The sequence below is a fragment of the Hemibagrus wyckioides genome, linkage group LG17, assembly GCF_019097595.1.
Source record: "Hemibagrus wyckioides isolate EC202008001 linkage group LG17, SWU_Hwy_1.0, whole genome shotgun sequence".
Taxonomy (NCBI): domain Eukaryota; kingdom Metazoa; phylum Chordata; class Actinopteri; order Siluriformes; family Bagridae; genus Hemibagrus; species Hemibagrus wyckioides.
The window spans coordinates 24,982,728-25,005,266 of record NC_080726.1 but is presented as its reverse complement, the minus strand read 5'-3'; the positions used below and the strand labels follow the sequence as shown (position 1 = coordinate 25,005,266).

The window sequence follows — 22,539 nt, the reverse complement described above, 5'->3', positions numbered from 1 at the left end:
AGCAGCAGATATTATTGGACATTAGCAGATTTTAGCCACTCAGCTATGGTTTATCTTCACTAGAACTTTTGAGTGGTTCCAACAAATCTACACTAGAGTTACGGATACAACTAAAAAGTTGATTATTTTATAACAGCACATCCTCAAGTGCCTTTTTTTTGCATGATTGCCACGCCTACTCCGATCAAAGGGTGCAGGTTACTTGGTAGTACCTTAAGTAGCAAAGCCTACAGCAGGGGGCGGAGCTTTTTCTTTCAAAGCCCCACAGTTATGGAACAGCCTTCCAATTAGTGTTGGGGATTCAGACACAGTCTCAGTGTTTAAGTCTAGGCTGAAGACACATTTGTTCAGTCAAGCTTTTAATATATAGTTCTTAGGTAAAGGAGCAGATCTGAAAGGTTCATGGTCATAGAGTGTTTGGTGACTGGGATGTTTGGATGCTGTCATCTTACCACCCTCACATGGTCACTCAGGTCACTGACTGCGAAGTGGTTGGACGCTTTATGTCCCGGGAAGCCTTCATGTCTGTCACCTTCTGGCTCTCCCTTTTAGTTATGATGTCTGAGTTCCCAGTGTGACCACTTCTTTCCAGACCTGCCTGATCCATCCAGATGCTCTACTGCTGGTTGGAGTCTTGTGGCTTAGTGGTGGTCACTGCTGATGAGGATAGATCTGTGTGGACAATTTATAATGAGCTCAGAAACTTCACTGACCTCAGGAGATATTGGTTGTACATTTCCACATGACTATAAACTGTTGGAGAAAGAATATTATCAGCATTTACACTATTTACTGTCCAGTGTCACCCAGATGAAGATGCCTGGTTCACCCTCTAAGCTTGGTTCCTTTCAAGGTTTCTTCCTCATATCATCTCAGGGAGGTTTTCCTCCCCACTGTCGCATCAGGCTTCTCATTAGGGATAAACGTTAGGGATAAATAATAATTTTCTGTTTCTATACTTCTGTAAAGCTGCTTTGAGACAATGTCCACAGTGAATAAAATTAAGACGAAGAAAATGCAGCTTCTGAGAAAAATGTGCATGTTGAAAAATTTAAAGTTATCGCTTCACCTCTGAGTTTAATAAAGATGAATTCTCTTTACATTCTTGGCATCAGTCTGGTCTGTCTCATTAATGACCATTTAAACGTTTATATTATGTTAATGTTACATTTATTTCATTTATATCCCACAGCAGGACTGTTTTTGTCCCACAAGCATGCACTAGTGTGTTCACATTCAGTGAGATGTAATGCACTAGTAAAAGAATTTCAGTAAGAATGTTTCTAAACTCTTCTCAGTGGAAGATTTAAGAGTCCAGGAAGTGACGCAAAAGAGCTGATGAGTATCCGTTTTTTTGGATTAATTTCATATTATTCGCACGAAATATGGCTGTTGTGTTACTATGGTAACGGCGCGAGCTTGTATTTGAATGCTGACGTGTCAGAGCGGGAATAAAGAGCGTTTTAACCTCGACATTTCCCGGATGGTTAACGAGACAAACGCGCGTGCGAGCACACTGAGCATACGCCATGTGACAGTGTGCAGTATTGTTCTTTTCTTTAAAAAATTAGTGTAATAAAAGACTCTTTCTTTAAAAACCACGCTTACACCCCCAACACACACTAGCCCACCCCACCCTACCCCACCCCATATACCCCCTCTTTCAGACAGAATAAAGAGAGAGAGAACTCGGTGCAGGATTCAGAGCTGTAGCTCCGGGACAGCGCGCGTGGCAGATTGCAGGCTAATTAGTTTAGTGTGAGTTTAATTTGATTAAGTTTGCACAGCTCCAGTTGGGCCTGGCCCTGAGAGCGCGCGCACACCGGGACCCGAGAGCTCCGTGATCTGATTAGTGTGTTTGGCAAAGCTGCTCCTCCGCGCGCGCCCGCTTATTTTTTTATTATTATTTTTTTTTTTTTCTTTACTCCGCGCGACCAGCTAAGAAACAGGGAACTGACCCAAACGCGCGCTCGCGCGCTCTCTCTCTCTCTCTCTCTCTCGGGACCACGTCTTCATTCCATCTCATATAGTCCCCTTTTTAATGTAATGCTTTTTTTTATTCAGTAATGGCCATTTCAGTCCAAAAACTAAAACCTGATTTAGGTTATAAATGCTTAAATGGAGCAGCGCGTGCAGCTTTTATGATATTGAGCGGACAGGACAAGTCTGGAAATTTCACAGAAAAAGGAAAGAGACAAGAAGCGATCTGTGGTTTTTATTAAACTGAAAAATGCAATAATTTAGTGTTCACTAGGAAAATATATCACGATAGCATACTCACACGGTAGTCTAGACATGGACCGGGTTGTGGTACTCATCAGGATTTGGACTTAAAGTGAGGAATGTGAACAGAAGACAACAAAAAAACCCAACTTTGATTCAACTTTTATAAAACAGTTTTAAAGTGCACTGTAAAAACAGATTACTCACAGCATATACTAAACTGTACCTCTATAGAAATGTACATGCAAAACTCTAATCACAGTCAATTTCTGTACCTTAAAACTTTTAAAGCTGCACTTTATACAAAGATTCATTCTAAAGAGAAGAGGAGCACGGCAGAAACAAGCAAAAGTTCAGTTTAGTAGCTTTTACTGAGTGCGTGAGATGTTTTGTAGTTCTTCAGGAAAACTGTTAGATAAAGTCAACCGCTGTGATGAACAGCGGAAAAGTCCAGACGTACCAACTGTACCTGCAATGATTATGACGTCATTCAATATTTAAAACTGCAGTACCGACACGCGCACAACCCTGAGGTGTTTAAGATTTTTCCTGTTCTCTTTCAGAAATTAAGAAATTTTACAACGGTGGGTGGGTGGGGGTCTTGGATATTTTTTATTTAATAAATAAATAAATAGATTTAAAAAATAACACATAAAACGGCGTGTAGAAATGTATGTTCATTATCAGCATTTACACAGCACAGTCCCGTCATGCACCGCGGTCAGAAAGGAGTTAAAAAGTTAAAACAGTTGCCACCAGAAAGAGCAGCGACCTTCAACACCGAGCCGGTTAATCCATTCAAAGCGCGCGCCGCCCTCTCTAACTCTTTCTCTCTCTCTTCCTCCCTCTCTCTCTCTTTCTCTCTCTCTAATCCGGGTTTTAACTCCTCGGGTGTTTTTGAACTCTGTTTAAAATTCATTGGTGATTAGTGAAAACACACACACACACACGCTGTTTAGATAAATAAGAGGTGGGAAGTGAAGGACACTGGGAAGTTTTTGTGTGTTTTGATTGACAGGCCGCGGGGTTTGTAGCTAAAGTCCAGGTCTTAACTCTGGCATGAATCATCTGATCGATGGAGAAACGGACAGGGGCAAGAGGAGGAGGGGGTGGAGGATCAAGCTTTTTAATAAAATTGCTCCAACATGTTCAACTTTCCCCTCAAGTGGCTCGATTAATTTCTCATAAAGCTTTAGTCTTTAAAACGCGCCGTGTGTTTCTGCTTCGCCATCAGAAAAAAACCATTTCAGACAAAACTGAACAGACGGTGGGGTAAAGGGGAGGGGTGGGGGTAAAGGGGGGGGTCCTTCCCGAACACTAATTGAATTCTCTTTCGTTGGAGTTTGACGTTAATGGCATCCGAAGCTCGTGCCATTAAAAGAAGAACGGGGTCCCGCGTGCGCCGGTGACGGTGAGGCTCGAGGCAAGGCTCCGGTGACCGATCGCTCGTGAATGCAGATTGGCGTAATGAAGCTCAAGATTGATGAAAAAAGAAAGGGGCGGGGCTAGAGTGATGGAGAGAGAGAGAGAGAGAGAGAGAGAGAGAGAGAGAGAAACGTTGTTTCATTCCACTGTGTACTGCGTCAGCTACATATGGCTGAAGTGACAAAAAAAAGCTTCTTGACGTGAAACTGTACAATACTGCACAATAATGCAGACTAATTAAATACATATATACGCGAAATGCATGTTGTTACGTTTATTGTTTGAAGTATTAAATATAAATATTACATTAAATATTATTAAGAAAGGAGAAATTATCCTTTTATTCTTATAGCCCCGCTCCATCTACTTCCCTCTGCTCTGAATCCACGTGTATAGCCGGTAAATGTTAGTGTACATGTCAATAAAACTGATTTGAATTGAAATGGATGTAGTTTAAGTGAAAGAGAGAAACCGACAAATACAATGGGCACGAGCATTACTTTGTAGGTACGCGTACCCTTGTTAAGGTGACCTGGACTGCGCGAGACCGCGCCGCTCAAATTTATCACCTTTTATTAACAAAACGGAATAAGTCTGAATTTCTGAAAAAAGTATCTCTCCTTTTCCGTTTTTCTCCAGAGAAAACAAATGTATTTACCCTGGATGAACATCTGTAAACATTACACTAATTTATTCATATATTTAACACATCTCTCATAAAGTCAAAATTATGGTTTTAAATTATATGTCTATGTTGTAAAAAAAAAAAAAAAAAAGTTTAATTTTTTTCATCTATTTAGATTTAATATAATAAAATAAAATATTCACATTTTCACATTCCCAAAGAATTAAAAACGAAAAAATCTGAAATACTAAAATGGCTTACGAATTAGAAGGAACTGTAATAATTATTCTACATAAACTCTAATGCTAATGGATGAATATGAATATTAACTTTGAGTCATCATTAGCGACATTCTGAATCTAAACATTAGCGTGAGTGTTTATTTGCTCACTGTTTGATCTCTGAGGCAGCTGCATCTCTCTGAGTGAGACGTAGAGAGCAGAAATATGATGCAGCACTCGGTGAAAGGTCTTATTTCAGGGAAACAGCTCTCGGTGTGCGCGCTCCGCCGGTGTATGCGCCGCGTCATCGCATATCCTGCTCACGGGCGCGAGCTGTCCGCGGTGGCGGAAACAAAACGTGCGCCGGAAACGCGCGTAATTTGCCCGGTGATTGATGGCGCGCGACGGGAGAAAGACGCCTCGAATTACCGAAATGCAGCGTGACGAAAGCGCCTCGAGAGAGAAACGGTACTGAACGGGAGCGCGCGCTCAAAGAGAGGAGGGGAAAAAGATGGCCTGGTGGTTTGAGCACTAAACTAGACTAAACAGACAGAACATCTCAAACACTCTGGTATTTAACAAAAATCAATGTGTTTATGAGCTGTGTTAAATTAACCATAGTGTGTTTATTCTGCACGGGACAAAACACTGTAAAAGTCAAATAAGCTAAATAATTCACGAGTTATTCCATCTCTATACCAGTTCATCTAACCCTGCAGCCTTGAGGTGGTGTTTTATTGTAAGTGTTTATTAAACACTGAATTTCAGGAAATGGTAAAACATTCATAAAACAATTATTATTATTATTATTATTATTATTATTATTATTATTATTATTATTATTATTATTATTATTATTATTATTATTATTATTAATAATAATAATAATAATAATTGTTTTATGAATGTTTTATTATTATTTCTTGACTGAATGTTTTATTATTATAACTTTCAATTCATTTAATAAAATCATTTATTAGAAGTAATATACTATATAAACTATATAAACATAGAGATACGTCCTGGTCCCGAGACAGAGAACAAAATAAAAAATACAGTATTATAGATGTATATTATATTATACATTTTATATATGAATAAAAATAAATATGAATTATATCTACCTATCTATCTATCTATCTATCTATCTATCTATCTATCTATCTATCTATATACATATATATATATATATATATATATATATATATATATATATATATATATATATATATATATCTATGGAGAGAGAGAGAGAGAGAGAGAGAGAGAAAGAGAGAGAGAGAGGTGTATCAAAACGTGTTAAACCCTGAATAAATTATTTATTAAACACTTTCCTTATTTTCATTATAATGAATTTAATATTTAGATGTAAGTATTAAAGTACAGCTTTAATCTGTGCGTGAAATTTAGTTACAGCTGAGTTTTCGGCATTATGATTAATATGATTGTGATAATTATTAGAATTATTGCAGTAGATATATTTTCCAACTCTCTGCATCACGTGACTCTGAAAGACATCGAGCTCGTTCCAAACTGAAACGTGTGAAACACTGGAGCTCGTCAGTGAGCACTTCAACACCGGGAGGAAATCAGCAATAAGGAATATCTATCTCGTGCGCCCCGTGCGCCGGTAAAGGGTTAAAGCGCTCGGGATGCGCTTTAGAAAAAGGGTGGGAAGAGGAGGAGGAGGAGGAGGAGGAGGAGGGCGCGAGCTCTCGAGACATTGTCATGTAAAGAGGGACCACCGCCTCGCTATTGTCTCGCGGACTGCCAAGTTTATTATAAACGCTGCGCGAGCTGCACCGGGCGGAGCGGAGCAGAGCGCGAGACAGAGACAGAGAGAGAAAATAGAGAGCTCGAGCACAAGAAGACTGTGGATGTGCATTTGGAGCGAGAAAAGAAGGGAGAGAGTGAACAGAGAACGTCAAACCGTAAACACTGTCACGCACCGGAGGGAGTGGAGTTAATTTCATAGAGCTTAGCTGCACGTGTTGTTGTTTGGTACCTGGTGCCCTTAGTACCCGTACCGTAACCAGCTGACCACCGACTCTACCCGGAAACCTCGCTTCGCGCACCCGTCTCCACATGTACAAAATGGATTACTCGTACCTGAACACGTACGACTCGTGCATGGCAGCGATGGAGGCGTCAGCGTACGCGGACTTCAGCTCGTGCAGTCAGGCAAACACGTTCCAGTACAACCCGATCCGCACGAGCTTCGGCGCGAACCCGGGCTGCGCGCCACTCGGTACAGCCAGCTGCAGCCTCGGCGCACTGCGCGAGCACCAGCCGGCACCATACACCGCGGGTAAGCACCAGCGCAAAGCGCGCGCTACGGCTCTCTCTCTTTCTCTGTCTCTCTCTCTCTCTCTCTCTCTCTCACACACACACACACACACACACATATTGAAAACTTTCTGCACGGTTCAGTTCGGTAGGTTTAGGAATGTTACAGGCATCTAGAGTAAATATGAGAATTAATAAAATGATTATGTTTACATCAATAATTACATTGGAAAAATACATAGAAATAATGCACGAGTTCTAAAGAATGCACTGAAATGCTAGATTCATTAATAATAATAATAATAATAATAATAAGAAGAAGAAGAAGAAGAAGAAGAAGAAGAAGAAGAAGATGAAGCATAATAACATAAATCATATGTAAATAACGCGTTATGGCGTGACTTCATTGTTTTCATCATCAGTTTATTTAAATCTCTTTCAGAGAAAAAAATAAAGCAAAAGAACAAAGTGAATTAACAGCAGCGATACTGATCCATACTTTAAAGTAATTATTTTATAAAATAAATTAATATGATAGTGGGAGATGTGCTGTCCATTAAACGTAATTTTAATAGGAACTAGAAATAATAAATAATAAAAAGAATAAGAAGGATAAAAAAGAAAAGATACAAAAGACAACATGTCCAATTTGCTAAAAAACAACAACAACGAAATAGTTACTCTTCTTCTTCTCCTTATTATTATTATTATTATTATTATTATTATTATTATTAATAACCCCGGTGCCCGCGTCGTCTGTCTTCTCACAGTTCCTTATAAATTCTTCTCGGACCCTTCCGGTCTGAATGAGAAGCGGAAGCAACGGCGAATCCGCACCACCTTCACAAGCTCTCAGCTGAAGGAGCTCGAGCGTGTGTTCGCTGAAACGCATTACCCTGACATCTACACCCGCGAGGAGCTCGCGCTCAAGATCGACCTTACCGAGGCCAGAGTTCAGGTAATTATTGTTATTATTATTATTATTATTATTATTATTATTATTATTATTATTATTATTATACAATGTGTGTATACTATTCCCCAGCTGTACATAATAAACCAGATTAACACTAACCTGAGCAATGTGCAAGATGTTTATGTTCTGATAGCTGAAGGTTAAGGTTCTTTAGTTCATGTTTTCATTTGTTGTTATAAATGTGGAAGTTAAGAACTAAATTTATTGTATAAACAAAAATATATAAATAAAGTGTCTTGTTTTTTACGCGTATTTGTGCAGGTGTGGTTCCAGAACCGACGCGCAAAATTTCGCAAGCAGGAGCGCGCAGCCAACGCAAAGGGCGGCGGAAACACCGGAAACGCCAGTGTTACGTCCAAAAAACCGGGCGAAGCACGCGCATCATCCGAGGATGACGAGTCTAAAGAGTCCACGTGCAGCCCAACACCAGACAGCACGGCGTCCCTACCGAGTTCGGCCAACACCACGGGCAGTCCAGGCGCGAGCAGCCTGAGCCCCAGTCCGTCATCCGGCGGCTTTGGCAACACCTCCAGCTCGCCGTCTATGCACCACGCGCTCAAATCTCCAGCGTGGCCCGGTGTCGGTTCTGCTGCTCCAGCTCCCGCTCCAGACCTGCTGAAAAGCTGGCAGCCCGGAGACAGCGCGAGCGCCGGACCGTTTGCCGGCGTGCTTTCATCCTTCCACAGAAAACCGGGCGCGCTCAAGACCAACCTGTTTTAAACACACACACACCCACACACACCCACACACACACTTAGCACGTAGTTCACTCTCTTCTCTCCAATTCTTCCTCCTGAGTTTTATTCGATTTTTTTTTTAATTTCCGTTAGAGCTGGACTCTTATTTATAGTTTCATGTTGGACTCGGCGACGATTCAATTCAGACAATTTTCGCACTTTATTCAGTGCGGTTTGGGACAGAGCAAGCTCGGTCTGTGTGTAAAACTGCGAGATGTTCACTACATAGTGCACTACACTGAAAAATCTATATCTGGTAAGGAATCCGCATTTGCTGTGGGGATTAGGGATTATAGAACTGGGCCCTAAAATAAACACAGAGCAGGTGACACCTTCTGGATTGGGCGCATTTAATGGGTCCCTAAAAACCTGTCTCACAGTCTCACACATTTAATATTCCAATATAATATGTTTATACACCTGTATGAACTTTCAAAATATTGAAATTAAAGTTAGAGATCGATTTACGGCGTGTTAGGGAGGAGCTTGGGCGGGTGTTATGGGCGTGGTTAGGATGAAGGTGGGGAGTTATGGTTTATTTTTTTAGAAAATGAACAACACTGTTTCACGCCTGAATGGTTTCTGATGAAATATCAACCAGAAGAACTTCACACTGAAGTCTCACTTTTGGACACAGAGTGCACTACTCGGGCTGTAAAGAACTATTTTTTATGAATTTAATAGGCCTTTTTAGAATTCAGCTAATTTTCCATATTAAGTGCAGTAGTAAATTTTGTAGTGTTCTAATGACTCAAAGTTCCCTACATAAATGCATTACATTGTGAGTTCCTCACTGGAGCGTGTCCCAAACTGCTCTTCAATCCCTCACTTGCACTCTAGAAAAGGTTCTCTTGAGTCATGCCATAAAGAGAACCTTTATTAATTTTATATATAACTCATCACACAACACACTCTTTCAGAAAAAAATAATAATGGCAGTAAATTATTCCTCAGTTCATCTGAAGGTTCTTTATGGATGGAAAGATTTAGTTCCTCTGTACGCTTTTCTTTTAATGTGTTGTAATGTAGAGGCTGATTTCTCTGACCCTCTGATTTCTGCAGCTCGGGCAGTGCACTGTGTGTTCAACGTGGAACATTTAAGGGTTCTTTATTCTGTTTTCTGAGATTCTGCCCATAATTCACGAAAATCTCACACTGCATCAAATGAGCCGTTTACCTTAGAACAAAGCGCAATGCATCGTGGGCATAATTTCTGTGACGTCACTGACACAAACGCCTGATCTTTTTGCTTTAGCATTAGCACACGAAGCTAAGTGTTGTCCCAATCTGAAGTGATTTATTCTGCTATTTACTTTCCCACGAGTGTGATTTCTCAAACTGAGCAAATTAGCATTAATTTATTGAATTAAGGGAGATACTGGGTTTATTTTTAATTTTTTAAGTAAATGTTATTACTTCATTTTTTCAGTAAACCTCCTAAAATACTAGAACATGAAAATATTTTGTAAATATTAATATAAATATTGGGTAGGTTCTGTTTTTTTATGTTGCTGCTTCATTCACACAGCAGCACAGAGAGGCCGCGTCCCAAACCGCACACTTCCTCACTAACTGTGTTTAAATAACACTCCGAAGTGTTAACCACAACATTAACACACTGTCATATACACTGTTTAGTGCTGAATTGTGATTTGGGACACAACCTGTTGAAAGACTTCATTAAAGGCACTGTGTAAAAGTGGACAAAATAAACTCCATTTAAAGCACTGTCTCTGTGTGACCTTGAAATCTACAATACACCTTCTTCACCTTTACCTTTCTATGTATTTACTCTTATAAACGGTTATTAACGCAAACATTAAATCTTACTTTCACATTAAAAATGACTTCCAGAATTTCTATAAAATCTTCAGACGAAGTGATGACACGAAACGATTTTTCAAACACAGATTACATAATAATAATAATAATAATAATAATAATAATAATAATAATAATAATAAAACAGAACATGTTACGCTAATGATCTGCTTTAATCAGACTTTCTTATACACCCACGTTAGTATGTTGTCTAGTTTTTCTATTTCTATTTTAAAAAAAAGAAAGAAAAATAGAAACGCCATGAAACAAATTTTAATAATTCACAAAATCTGTTATTTTCGCCGATGATAAAAACACGGTCAGCATTACAGTAAATAAACAGAATAATTTTATAAGGCTGAAAACACATTTTGCACGATGGTTTCTCCCTCTACTAAGTCCTCCTGAATTGGATTTGATTTTTTTCCGTTAGAGCTGGACTCCCGGTTGTTATTTCGAGGCTAATGTTAGACTCGTTCTATTGGATATAATAAATTTCACAGATCTCCTCAACATCTGCCGAGTGTCTCTTGGCAGAACTCTTCAATATATACAATCGACATATGTGGCGTAATAGTTGTGTGTAAAGCTGTAAGGATTTACGTTAATAAAAGTAAATTATAACCACTAATTCATTCATTTTGCTTGATTTGTCTAAAACGAATATTTTAGTTATTGTTATTTTTTCTTGAAGTTGTGGCACACATACACACCAGCAGACATACTGTATATTTGCATTGTTCAGTAATAAACTATTCAATTAAAAACAGGAGGAAAATATGAATGTAGATTACATTAAAAGGCACTGCGGTAACGAATCAGTTTGCAGTGTGTGTTTTGTAATGCTGGATTCTACTGTTATATATAAATGAATCATTTTAAATCAGTTTGGTTCCGAGAATTAAAAACACAGAAATTGAGACACAGAATAAATTGTATTAAATATATATGAATGATTTAAACTACACACAACTTCATACAATAAACACAGAACTCGCTGTTACACAGGTGGGATCTTAAACTCCACTCATATAAAACTCCATTATAGTCCATTAAACCGGTCTTTATTTCTAATCTAATAAAGATGTGAATTGTCTCTCAGGGTGAACTGTGTAGAACCCTGTATCACACAGTCTCACATCCACAGGGAGTTCCAAGTAACTTTAACCATCCGAGTTCCTCTTTACAAGTCCCTGTTTTTGTGTACTGTGAAAACATGTTCTAGGGTCTGATGTGAAGAACACGGTCTCACTCAAGCGGAAAAATACAATTCCCAGTAACATTTCATACACACTTTGTTCAGCTAGATTTTCAGAATTCTAATTGAAGTAAACAATATACAGTACAACGACAGATCCCTGTGAAGCGCCGCCCCTCACCTTTTGGACCAATCACAAGGACACAGTGACGTCAGTCGTTAGTTGTTTTTTTTATTCACATGGTCATTCGACGACAATTCACAAATATTAACTTAAAGTCATTAATAAAAACAGAGTTACAGACTGCGACATAAACTGAACACAAAGAGAAATTTTTTAAAAATTAAAACATGGCACAATTTTAACATATATACAGTCACACAGCGCAAAGCACAGTAGACTTTGAGACTAACTCTACAGTGAACAGTATGTGGTGTGTTAGAGTTAATTTCATGTTCAATTATCTAGAAAAATCTGGAACAAACACTCAGCGTTTTTCTCACTCACATTACAGATCAGGGGTCAGTTTTCCCCTGCACTAACTCGTAACATATATAAATCCCTTAAAAATGTGCAGCACCGCCTGGTGGCTACTTCCGATAACTCCAGATAACACGGAGATTATGACGACATAGTGTGCGCTAAAAATAATAAAAACCTGTGCTAACGCTCCCAAACTTGTAACATTTACATTGTGTTGGTCTTTTATAAACCACACGATTCCCAGGCACATTAACACTAGTGTTCAATGTTTAGGATTTTCAAGAAAATTGAGCGAGAAGCCACAAAGTGTATTCACTCTAGAAATGCCTCAGAAAACACACACACAACAAAAGAAAACTTACAAGTGTCATTTCTCTCTCTCTCTCTCTCTCACATGCACACACACACAATAAAGTTTAAAAACTAATCATCATTGAATTTGGCTTCTTTCTTTCCCTTTTCTTTATTAAAAGCATTAACACTAAAATAGTAAACTAAATAAGCCAATCACCCAACAGAGAAAACATAAGGAATGTGGACGAAGCTCTCAGACACACTCTGATGATATCACTTCTTCCTCGGTCAGGATAGTTGATCCCCATTGCAGGTATGCAGCCTGTAGTGAAACTGAATTAGTGTCTGAAATGTTGACTTTGCTTTAAACACTGTTGAGTGGGAGATGATGATGGAGGATAAAGATGATGTTAATGATGAGGCAGTTTTTCTGCTCACTTCTGCTGCTGTTGTCTCAAACTGGCCAAAAGAATCTTCTTGTGGGCAGAGTCTAGAATTCCTGCCTCCTCCAGGTCCTCTTCAGTGATGTCACTGCAAACAGTTTGTTTATGTCATCAGTAAAATAAATATACTTAGAAAATGTATTAAAAAATTCAATAGTGTTGCTGAGTTTGGGAGTTATGAAAGACTTTCTCACACACAAAGGTAGGGATGACTACAGGAACAAAAATAAATCTGTAGCTACACCATAACCATGAAAATCATATACAAAACAAACCCCCCAAAATTAGTGACTCGATTAAAATATCACAATCAGACAGAGAGTACTCAGGCAATGTTGCACACGCAATAGTGCAAATCTACTGAATATCAGCACAGGCATGTGTCCAGAGGGTATATGCCACATGTAACCACCACTACATGAATATTCACTATAGAACAGTTCTACACAAAAGAAATTAATAATGAACAACAGACTATGGCCAAATGTTCTGTTTATTTTCGCTCTGCTAGTGTAAACATCTAGACATTTCAGATTTTATTATCTGTAAAATATTTGACATTTAATCAGCAGTAAAGAAGCAGAGTAACAACATGGGCAACATGAACGCAGGATTCATGGTGGCAGACGAATATGGCAGCATTTCCAATTTGCGTATTCTTACATGTATTCACAAATTCTAGCATTTTTAAATCTGTTTATAATCACAGTCAGCACTTCTAATTGGACATTATTATAAATATGATGCATGTGTGTATGTGTGAGAATTACCTGAGGAACTCAAGGTCGTCCCAGCCATTCCTCAGCAGTCCCTCCTCATAGCGCTCCAGTCCGAGTCTCTGCAGCCAATCACCCACACTGGAGTCCACTGACAGACTGCTACTGCTGCTACCACCCTGCCACAGGGCCTAAACGCACACATATACAAGCACACAAAAATTATACAAATTATGAGAGACAGAAAGAGAGAGCGAGAGAGAGAGAGAGAGAGAGAGGGAGAAGAGAAAGTCACAGAAAAACGGACAAAAATACCTAAGGAACCTCTGCCCCACCCCCTCACCTCCTCTGGTAGGTCCTCATCCATGATCTCTTCTGGGATGGCCCGAGGGGGAAAAGTGCGACAGCTTTCACTAAATCCCAAACCTCGGCTGTGAATGGCCCCGCCCCCTTTAAGTGCTGCCCCTCCAACACCTCCAACCCCGGCCACATATTCCACTTCACTCAGTTTCTTGGCCAGATGAAGTACTGAACATGATTGGTCATCAGCTCCAGAAGCCCCGCCTCCTCTTCTAAAAGCTGAGGGCCCTGGTGAAGGGTCCAGACTGAAAGCTCCGCCTCCTGTAGAAGGTGTGGCAAAGCTGGGAGACGGGAGAGGCTTAGAGGAGACAGATGATGAAATCTTAATGTCTGCCAGATCAGGGTGTAGACGACTTTTGCTCTCTTTTGGAAAAAACGAGGTGTCTGGCATGTCATGAGCACTTTTAGGGAGAGGCGGGGGAGGGAAATCTGGAGGTGGCCGGGTTAACCCGCAACTTCCATCTTCCTCAGAGGATCCCCCCTCCTCACTAATGGACTGCGGTGGGCAGCCACCTGTCTGTTTACGTGCCTGGATGGAACCTTTGCATTTTCCAGCTCCGCCTGCAGAGGGTGGTGATTTATATGAAGCTGGTGGAGAGAGGGCAGTGCCTGCAGCTAAGGCAGCAGATTGGTTAGGAACACCCTCAAGAATGTAGTAGGCAGGGTTGTTGAAGCTATTTTTGCACATAGAGGCATCTCCGTCTGTAGACTCCGCCTGCTTTGACCTGTCAAAAAACACATGCACATGTGCACATACACACACAGCATGATTAAACAGTGTGGAAAAATTATTAAACAATGAAGCATGATTAAACAGTGTGATGAGGAAAAAAGGTCAGAGCTGAAGGTGAGAAATTAAATGAGCTAGCCATGTAGCTTAGCTAATAATTAGCCTGCCAGCAGTGACTTAATGCTAAGCAAACTTCCCTTAAACTATTATAGTGTGTCACTGAAACTTAGACCAACTTCAGGTCAACAGGTCAGCTATCAGTGATCAGATGATCACACACTTACCACAAGAAGCTGTGTGTGTGTATACCTGGTCTGTGTGTTTTCCTCTTTAGCAGTAGTATGTGTATATGTAGGTCGTCCTGTAGTGTTTCTTTCTCCCTCCTCTGAAACTTTACTTAGCTCCTTCCTGGTAAGTGTGGGCCTGCGAGAACCACAATCACCACCACCATCATCATCATCATCATCATCATCATTACTACCACCACGTCTTTGTTATTGTTACCCATTAATCATAATTAATATTCAGTAATGCACAAATTATTTCAAACAGAAATTATTTTGTGTAAATTGAGTGAATTAGTTAACGAACACCAAGTGAATTAATTAAACAGTAAGGATTAAAACGTGTCCAGTTTAGAGGGTAACATGTTAAAGTCCCACACAGTGAGAAATCTATCATCTTTCTCACTTGATGTAATCATGTCCAGCTCTAGAGGGCAGTGTTTTCCCTTTTGGCCCTCCGGTCTCGTCCTTATCTACACTGATCCACTCTGAGAAGACAGAAACAATGGAAAGTATAAGTTACATAACCAGTTTAAGTGTCATCAGAATTTAATAGTTTTATTGAGTGGGCTCTTATTTACAATCTGCTCACAGTAAACTTCCTGTTCACACACTCAGTACAGTGCACCTTTACTCACACCTGTACACTATAATGATTTATAATTGTAGCATCCAGTGTCACCCAGAGGAGTACTGGTTCTCTTTTAAATCTGGTTCCACTGAAGTGTTCCTCCTTATGATTGTGTTTACACTTGGCATTAAAATGTGATCACCATAATGCAATCAAGAAGATCGGATCATCAGCCAACCAGGATATGGCATGTTTACACTTGTCAACATCACGTGGCTTCTGTATCTGGATATCTGATCAAATCTCCCTTTCCCATGCAACATTTAATTCTGCAGAAGAAAAATGGACCCACAAAGTCAACCTGAAATGGTGGTTTTTCTTTTAAAAAACATTTTCAGTCATGGGAGATTTTAGAAATCTCATAAAATAAGAAGGATGAGGAGGTTTCAAATGGATAGTTGGCATAATGAAACCAATAAAAAGAAACCTATGGGTCCAGGATCATTGCCAGTTATGGTGGGAAAATGCATGTACTTTACAGAGAATAAATAATTCTGTAACTTAAAGCAAACTTTTAATTATTTTTGTGTTCTACTCCACCCTCAAACGACTTTTCAATGCCAAGTGTAAACGCAGCCAATGTTGTCTCAGGGAGTTCTTTCTCAACACTCTCTCACATCTGGCTTGTTCATTGGGATCTAAATCTATACCGGGATTTCTGCATTATGATTGTGATTATGATTAAGCTGCATTATGATGATGTCTCCTGTTAAAAGCTGTATGTAAAAAAAACTTGAATGAACCTGATTGGTGTCCTGATGACAAAGAAATCAAAAGGCCCCAGAGAGGGAAGAGAGTGGACACACAAACACACACTCACCATATAGTCTCTCTCTGGTCCCCATTCTCTCAGAAGGCACCCTGACCCGCATGGACCCCCGAATGTTGCCGGTCTCTTCACCACGGTGAGACAGATATGTGTGGAACTGCTGAGCTGTACTGCCAATCATTGACTTCAGTGCCAGCACACATTCTCCTACACACGCACACAGGCAAATGCAGACGCACACATGCACAGAACAATAGAAGCGAGGTCAGGCAGTAGATAGAGGGTACCTCTGACAGGCATACACACAGACACGCACGGACACACATACCATAAGACTCATATCCGTCAAGGGATTTGACCGTGAGCAGCAGGTGTTGGTCCTGCAGGTACTCAATGTCAGACAAAATGGGCTTCAGTGTGGTCAGCTGCTTTGATGACCAGCTCACACGCAGAAAGTTTATATTATCACTGCTCTGAGAGTCATTCTCATAACTCTTCTTAAACTCTGTCAAGAGAGAGAGAGAAGAGAAAAAAAAGAGCTGAAACACAACATTACTAGTTCTCTTATTACAGATGTTTATTTAAAAATGTATGTGACAAGTGTTAGACATTTTAACCTCAATTTAAAACAAGGCGACATTCTTATTTTCTTAGTTCATATTAAAACATTTACAAATACAAACCTTGTTATAAAGATTGTTATTTGCAGAGAGTAAATTAAATTATTTCAAAACACAACACAGGTCTTTCATCACTTCACTTCCATTTAACAGTTTTAATCCACACTGCATGTTAGCAATGTGTAAACACCAAACACTGTTTTACCTTCCAGACACGTTGAGTAGAACTCAATAAAGAACTTAGTTCTGCTGGCTGTCTTAACGATGGCCTCGATATTCTCAAACTCAATATATGCCTGCTCTGAGGATTTAGGCAAACCTAAAAGAATGACATACAGGTGAGTCAGTTCATGAACATCGAAAATCACAGAGCAGTATCTACTGAATAGTACTACTACTACTACTAATAATAATAATTCAAGATTCAAGATTTAGGATAATAATAATATATTCAAGATAATAATAATATATTGCTAACTATAAAAATAGTTAGCAAAGAAAAGTAGATTCAGCATCACAACTAGAATTTAAGATTGCAGAAGGAAAAACTAACAATGGCTTATAAACTCTAAAATAAAACTAAATTTGCTCATAAAATCATCTGTTAACTGTAAGTTCTTTTTTAATATTTTAATTAATAAAGTCACAGATGAGAAACTTTTGTACAGAAGAAAAGCTAATTTATAAATAGGGAAATTTAATGATGATCAGGGTTTGAATTTTGGTCTCACCTTTTTTCGAGACAAATTGTGAGGTCACGCCCACCTCAAACGTTGCAAACACAGGTGAGTGGTCACTGGTGACAATGTCATCTGTGCACCCTGACAGATGGAACAAGAAAACAATCATTTAAATAACTCAAACTTTCAGTTAATGGTCACTGCTTCAGCAGCAGTTTTATTGAAAAAACCAACACAAAATTTCACACAAATTCTTTGATCATTAAAAGCTACATTAGGGATTGAAAACTTCCAAAAAAACAAACATTTCTGTTTTCTCCTCGTATATATATATACACACAATATACACCGATCAGACACAACATTATGACCATGGACAGGTGAAGTGAATAAGACTGAGTATCTCCTCATCATGGCATCTGTTAGTGGGTGGGATATATTAGGCAGCAAGTGAACATTTTGTCCTCAAAGTTGATGTTAGAAGCAGGAAAATGGACAAGCGAAAAGAGTTGAGTGAGTGTGCTGAAGGGCCAAATTGTGATGGCTAGACCACTGGATCAGAGCATCTCTAAAACTGCAGCTCTGGTGGGGTGTTCCCGGTGTGTAGTGGTCAGTATCTATCAAAAGTGGTCCAAGGAAGGAACAGTGGTAGACCAGCGACAGGGTCATGGGCGGTCAAGGCTCATTGATGCACGTGGGGAGAGAAGGCTGGCCTGTGTGATCTGATCTAACAGACAAGCTACTGTTACTCAGATTGCTGAAGAAGTTAATGCTGGTTCTGATAGAAAGGGGTCAGAATACACAGGGCAGGACATTTTGTTGTGTATGGGGCCCACGCTAACCCCTGTGCACTGCTGAGAGCTCCAACACTGGACACGTGAGCATCAGAACTGGACCACAGAGCAATGGAAGAAGGTGGCCTGGTCTGATGAATCATGTTTTCTTGTACATCACGTGGATGGCTGGGTGCGTGTGCATCTCTTACTTGGGGAACACATGGCACCAGGATGCACTATGGGAAGAAGGCAAGCCAGCGGAGGCAGTGTCCTGCTTTGGGCAATGTTCTGCTGTGAAACCTTGGGTCCTGCCTACCTAAGCATTGTTGCAGACCATGTACACCCTCATGTGGCCTTTTGCAGCAGGATAATGCCACATGCCACAAAGCAAAAATGGTTCAGGAATGGTTTGATGACCACAGCAACCAGTTTGAGGTGTTGGCTTGGCGTCCAAATTCTCCAGATCTCAATCCAATCCAGCATCTGTGGGATGTGCTGGACAAACAAGTCTGATCCATAGAGGCTCCACCTCGCAACTTAGAGGACCTAAATGATCTGCTGCAAAGATCTTGGTGCCAGATACCACAGCACACCTTCAGGGATCTAGTGGAGTCCATGCCTCAACGGGTCAGGGCTATTTTGGCAGCAAAAGGGTGACCAACACAATATTAGGCAGGTGGTCATAATGTTATGGCTGATCTGTGTTTTATATATATATATAATAATGTTAACGCTGTTAATAACAACAAAAACGATAACAGCTACAACTTACAGTATTAAGACATATTTATGAAACGTGATGTTCATTCTGCAGCAATGAATGTGTTATAAACGTAATGAACATCAAATTTATCAGGATGTTAGTGCAACACTCAGTATCACAACAATTTTACCATAGGAGTTACAGACGATGTGTGTTTCTGGATAAGACTTCCACAGGATCCGGTCACACCATGACGGCACATTCGTCCTCATCTGAGAGAAAAAGTGTTCAAAACAGAAAAAGAAATTCAAAGAGAATGCAGAAAGAAAAGTTTCTGTCAATTAGGTTTCCTGCAGTGTTCTATATTACACGCATCATAATTACAATACAAACAGGACTGTTGTTTTTCAGCTAAATAATAACAAATCTAGGCTTTAATTAAACAGCATTAATATAAAAATTGTACCCCTGTGGCTTTCTGCTTCTGCCAGACGTAGGTGTCTCTGGATCCTCTCTCATATCGGTATGTGGGTGGATATGTGATTTCCTCCTCCGCTGAAGGCAAGCACACACACAGAAAGTAAAGCTGAGGTTGACTGACCATGCTACAAAGTTTTATTGATTAGAAATTTTTAAACTGGTAATAAACAGTAGGTTTCTGCTCTAACCAAAGAGACAGACAATAAAAGGTCTGTGTGTGTGGACCTCAAAGGCAGCAGGAGGCACTACACATCACACCGTTGTGTTAACCACAAATTAAGAGACATTAAAATTAAGAAATTACCGAAGCGGAGAAAGACCTTATTCTTCTCCCTCTCCAAATTGAGCTGGTCCACCTTCAGCAGTGGCTCAAACTCCTTCCTGTTTATGTAGTTCAGGATTTCCTGTGTGTGTGTATACCAGTGAAAGAGACAGAAGGAGAACAGAAGAACACAGGCATCAAATTAAGGACCTTAATCACATATGAATTTAGTTTTACCTACTTGTGTGTGTATCCTTATGTCCATGTCCAGTCTTTAGTTGAGGTCACTTAACCAGAACAGGTGTGTGTGTGTGTATGTTGTACGCTTACATTCTTACTTGCTGCTGCACCTGACTAGCCCTTGTGGTCAACTAGGAAGCTGCCTTGTGTCAGCCTCCCCTTGCTAGTACATACTCTTTTTCACCAACATTCCTGCCAGGCCTCCCCATGGCCAGAGACAGAAGATCTCAGAGCTGCAGTGTTCCCTAGAGGTCATTTACAGACAGCCACTACCCTGCTACCATGTGGGCAAGGCTACGGAAGCACACCCTGAGTGAAAAGCAATGTGTTGATGGCACACAGAGGTAGCCTCTGGCAGCCTCCTGCCACCATGGTGGAGAACTTGTCATCCCAAGTTGCTACCTTGCTATCGGGTTTATCAGGGTGCTACTGGAGGTCTCCACCTCTGAACATGGTGTACATTATCTGACCTTACAACCAGTTGAAGACTGGCAGCAATGGGGTGTCTGGCAACAGGAACAATGAAGAATGGAATCTCCTAGTTAAGACACTGCACGTCGACATCATGGGGTATATAGTCTCTAGAAGCTGGGGCTGAGTATCAGCTGCATTTGGTAGAACCCTGTGCTGCTCACCCCAATAGGGGAAGAGGCTAGAAATGTTGGCCAGAAAAAAGGCAACTCCATCATTACCTGTTATCTTCGGATGCAATAGACTACTATAATAAATGAATAGTGTGTATTTGTGTGTGTTTACCTGTATGTCCATGTCCAGTCTGTAGTTGAGGTCACCGAACCAGAACAGGTGTGTGAAGCGCAGTGAAATGTCAAAGGAGTTGAGCTGTTTGTCCCCCAGTGAGAGCTGACGCAAGATGTCCAGGTAATTCTGGTTCCGCCTAAACAATTTCAAAGGTAGAAGGTAAACTCGTCATCATGCTTAATAGAAGTTTAAGCCCTAGAGTGCTCTATTTCACCATTCATGAGAACACAAACGACTTCTCACCTGTGGATCTTTTCATTTCCAGACGTCAGGTGACAGTTGACAAAACCAAATGACGTTCCATTAAACATGAAGGACACACCCACTGCCCCTTTATTACCTACAACACAGAGAGAAAAGTGGGATATTTAAACTTTAAACATTACATACATTTTTTGATGCCTAATAAATGACTGAATCCAGTTTATGAAAATTCAGAAATATATAACTAAGTTGCATAGCATAAGTACTGAGAAAGTCTGTTTTAGTTAGAAAAATGTGACATCCTGCTCGTCAACAATCATAATGATTTAACAAGAAGGACATTAGTGTTGAGATTAAATATGAGTTTTATTGTCTGTAAAATAAAGTGAGAAGAGGCCTACAATTAAATGTAAACATTAATTTTCTGTTATGTTTGTTAATTATGTGAAATTGTTTAAAGTAATAATTTTTTGATCTGTTATACAATTAAGTGTAGAGGAGCCTGTGCTCTTCTCCTGTAGCAACTTTAGGACAGATTTGTTTTCAGTTTGTTTTCAGAAGACAGATCATCAGGCCAAACAGAAGAATTTGAGGATATCCTCCTGTACATGTGACTCCACCCAAATGTGTGTGTGTGTGTGCAATATAATGTGTTAACACACACAGACATGGTAATACTGTAAACCTGACTCAGTGTTCAGCAAAGTGAATAAAGCTGAGTCAGTCAAGACCCAGTTAAACTTTTTCACTATAATGTACTGTAAACCACTGAAGCACCACACTGTGCGCATACACACAGACACACACAAACACAGACAGAGAGAAAGACAATTTGATCTTTCTCACAGCTGCTCTTTATTCAGGACAATACTGGTAATAATACAGGACAATTTCAGAACGAGATTTCATAATTTTTAGAAAATTCATTGTAAAATGAACTGTCAAACACTATCAGCAAAAAAACACTTTACAGAACAATGTGTGCATGTCAGTAAAGAAAGCAACACAAAGAATGTTTCAGCTAAAAAACAATGATGACTGCTGGGTTTTACTGCAAGAAGCCGAGAAGTGTGATAGCTAGTCTGCCTCCAACAGAAATATTAACCTGTTTATTCCAATATAGTAGTTTTTTTGTTAATGAAAAAAAAAGTTTAATTTAATTGTTTTTAGTCATCTTTTTCAGCATTTCTTTGCATGTGCCAAACTCTAATGTATGGTAATGTAATGTAAATGCCTATGGTAGTCCATTATAGATCACTATAGATTATTAAAGACACCGGGCAGTGGACAGGAATTTGACTGATTGTGGCCAGTAAAAGACTCTGATGTCCAAATTTAAGGATTTTTATTAAAAAAAAAAAAAAAAAAAGAAAAAAAAAAGAATGTATAACGTGCTTGTGGCCTATTTGTGTTCTTAACTAAGCTAAATAATGTGACTGGAGCTGTGTGTTTGTGATTCTGACCCAGCGTGTTGGCAATTCCTGTTTTGACACTGGACATCCCAACGTGACTGATCCGGTTCTCATGTTCCGGCTTCACCAAAACGACAATCTTTATGTTCCACAAAGTCTGTACAGCAATCTATAACCGAG

The 22,539-nt window shown here is 39.8% G+C and overlaps 2 protein-coding genes across 4 annotated transcripts in view; one reads left to right on the top strand and one right to left on the bottom strand.

Annotated features, from left to right (window-relative positions):
- The first annotated feature begins 6,215 nt into the window (after positions 1-6,215).
- phox2a (paired like homeobox 2A) lies at positions 6,216-10,311 on the top strand. Its single transcript, XM_058413101.1, has 3 exons — positions 6,216-6,802; positions 7,551-7,738; positions 8,018-10,311. The coding sequence occupies exons 1-3, from the start codon at positions 6,580-6,582 to the stop codon at positions 8,474-8,476; spliced, it is 870 nt and encodes a 289-aa protein (XP_058269084.1). The 5' UTR covers positions 6,216-6,579; the 3' UTR covers positions 8,477-10,311.
- Positions 10,312-11,724: 1,413 nt separating this feature from the next.
- Positions 11,725-22,539, bottom strand: part of inppl1a (inositol polyphosphate phosphatase-like 1a) — a 29,171-nt gene continuing 18,356 nt past the window's right edge. For all 3 annotated transcript variants that reach the window (XM_058413599.1, XM_058413598.1, XM_058413600.1), the window contains 15 exons: positions 22,411-22,528; positions 20,987-21,083; positions 20,741-20,879; positions 19,787-19,886; positions 19,469-19,557; positions 19,193-19,274; positions 17,575-17,664; positions 17,049-17,162; positions 16,552-16,728; positions 16,275-16,430; positions 15,230-15,311; positions 14,849-14,962; positions 13,793-14,534; positions 13,504-13,640; positions 11,725-12,821 (listed from right to left, as the gene is read on the bottom strand). In XM_058413599.1, coding sequence (XP_058269582.1) covers positions 12,725-12,821; positions 13,504-13,640; positions 13,793-14,534; positions 14,849-14,962; positions 15,230-15,311; positions 16,275-16,430; positions 16,552-16,728; positions 17,049-17,162; positions 17,575-17,664; positions 19,193-19,274; positions 19,469-19,557; positions 19,787-19,886; positions 20,741-20,879; positions 20,987-21,083; positions 22,411-22,528 — 2,334 coding nt within the window. In that variant the 3' untranslated portion in view covers positions 11,725-12,724. The remainder of the gene's footprint in view (positions 12,822-13,503; positions 13,641-13,792; positions 14,535-14,848; positions 14,963-15,229; positions 15,312-16,274; positions 16,431-16,551; positions 16,729-17,048; positions 17,163-17,574; positions 17,665-19,192; positions 19,275-19,468; positions 19,558-19,786; positions 19,887-20,740; positions 20,880-20,986; positions 21,084-22,410; positions 22,529-22,539) is intronic.

Excerpts from the sequence above, each read along its gene's own strand:
- phox2a (XM_058413101.1), top strand. The coding sequence starts at position 6,580 with ATGTACAAAATGGATTACTCGTACCTGAACACGTACGACTCGTGCATG. Across the intron at positions 6,803-7,550 it reads GCCGGCACCATACACCGCGG|TTCCTTATAAATTCTTCTCG; the intron begins GTAAGCACCAGC and ends GTCTTCTCACAG. Across the intron at positions 7,739-8,017 it reads TTACCGAGGCCAGAGTTCAG|GTGTGGTTCCAGAACCGACG; the intron begins GTAATTATTGTT and ends GTATTTGTGCAG.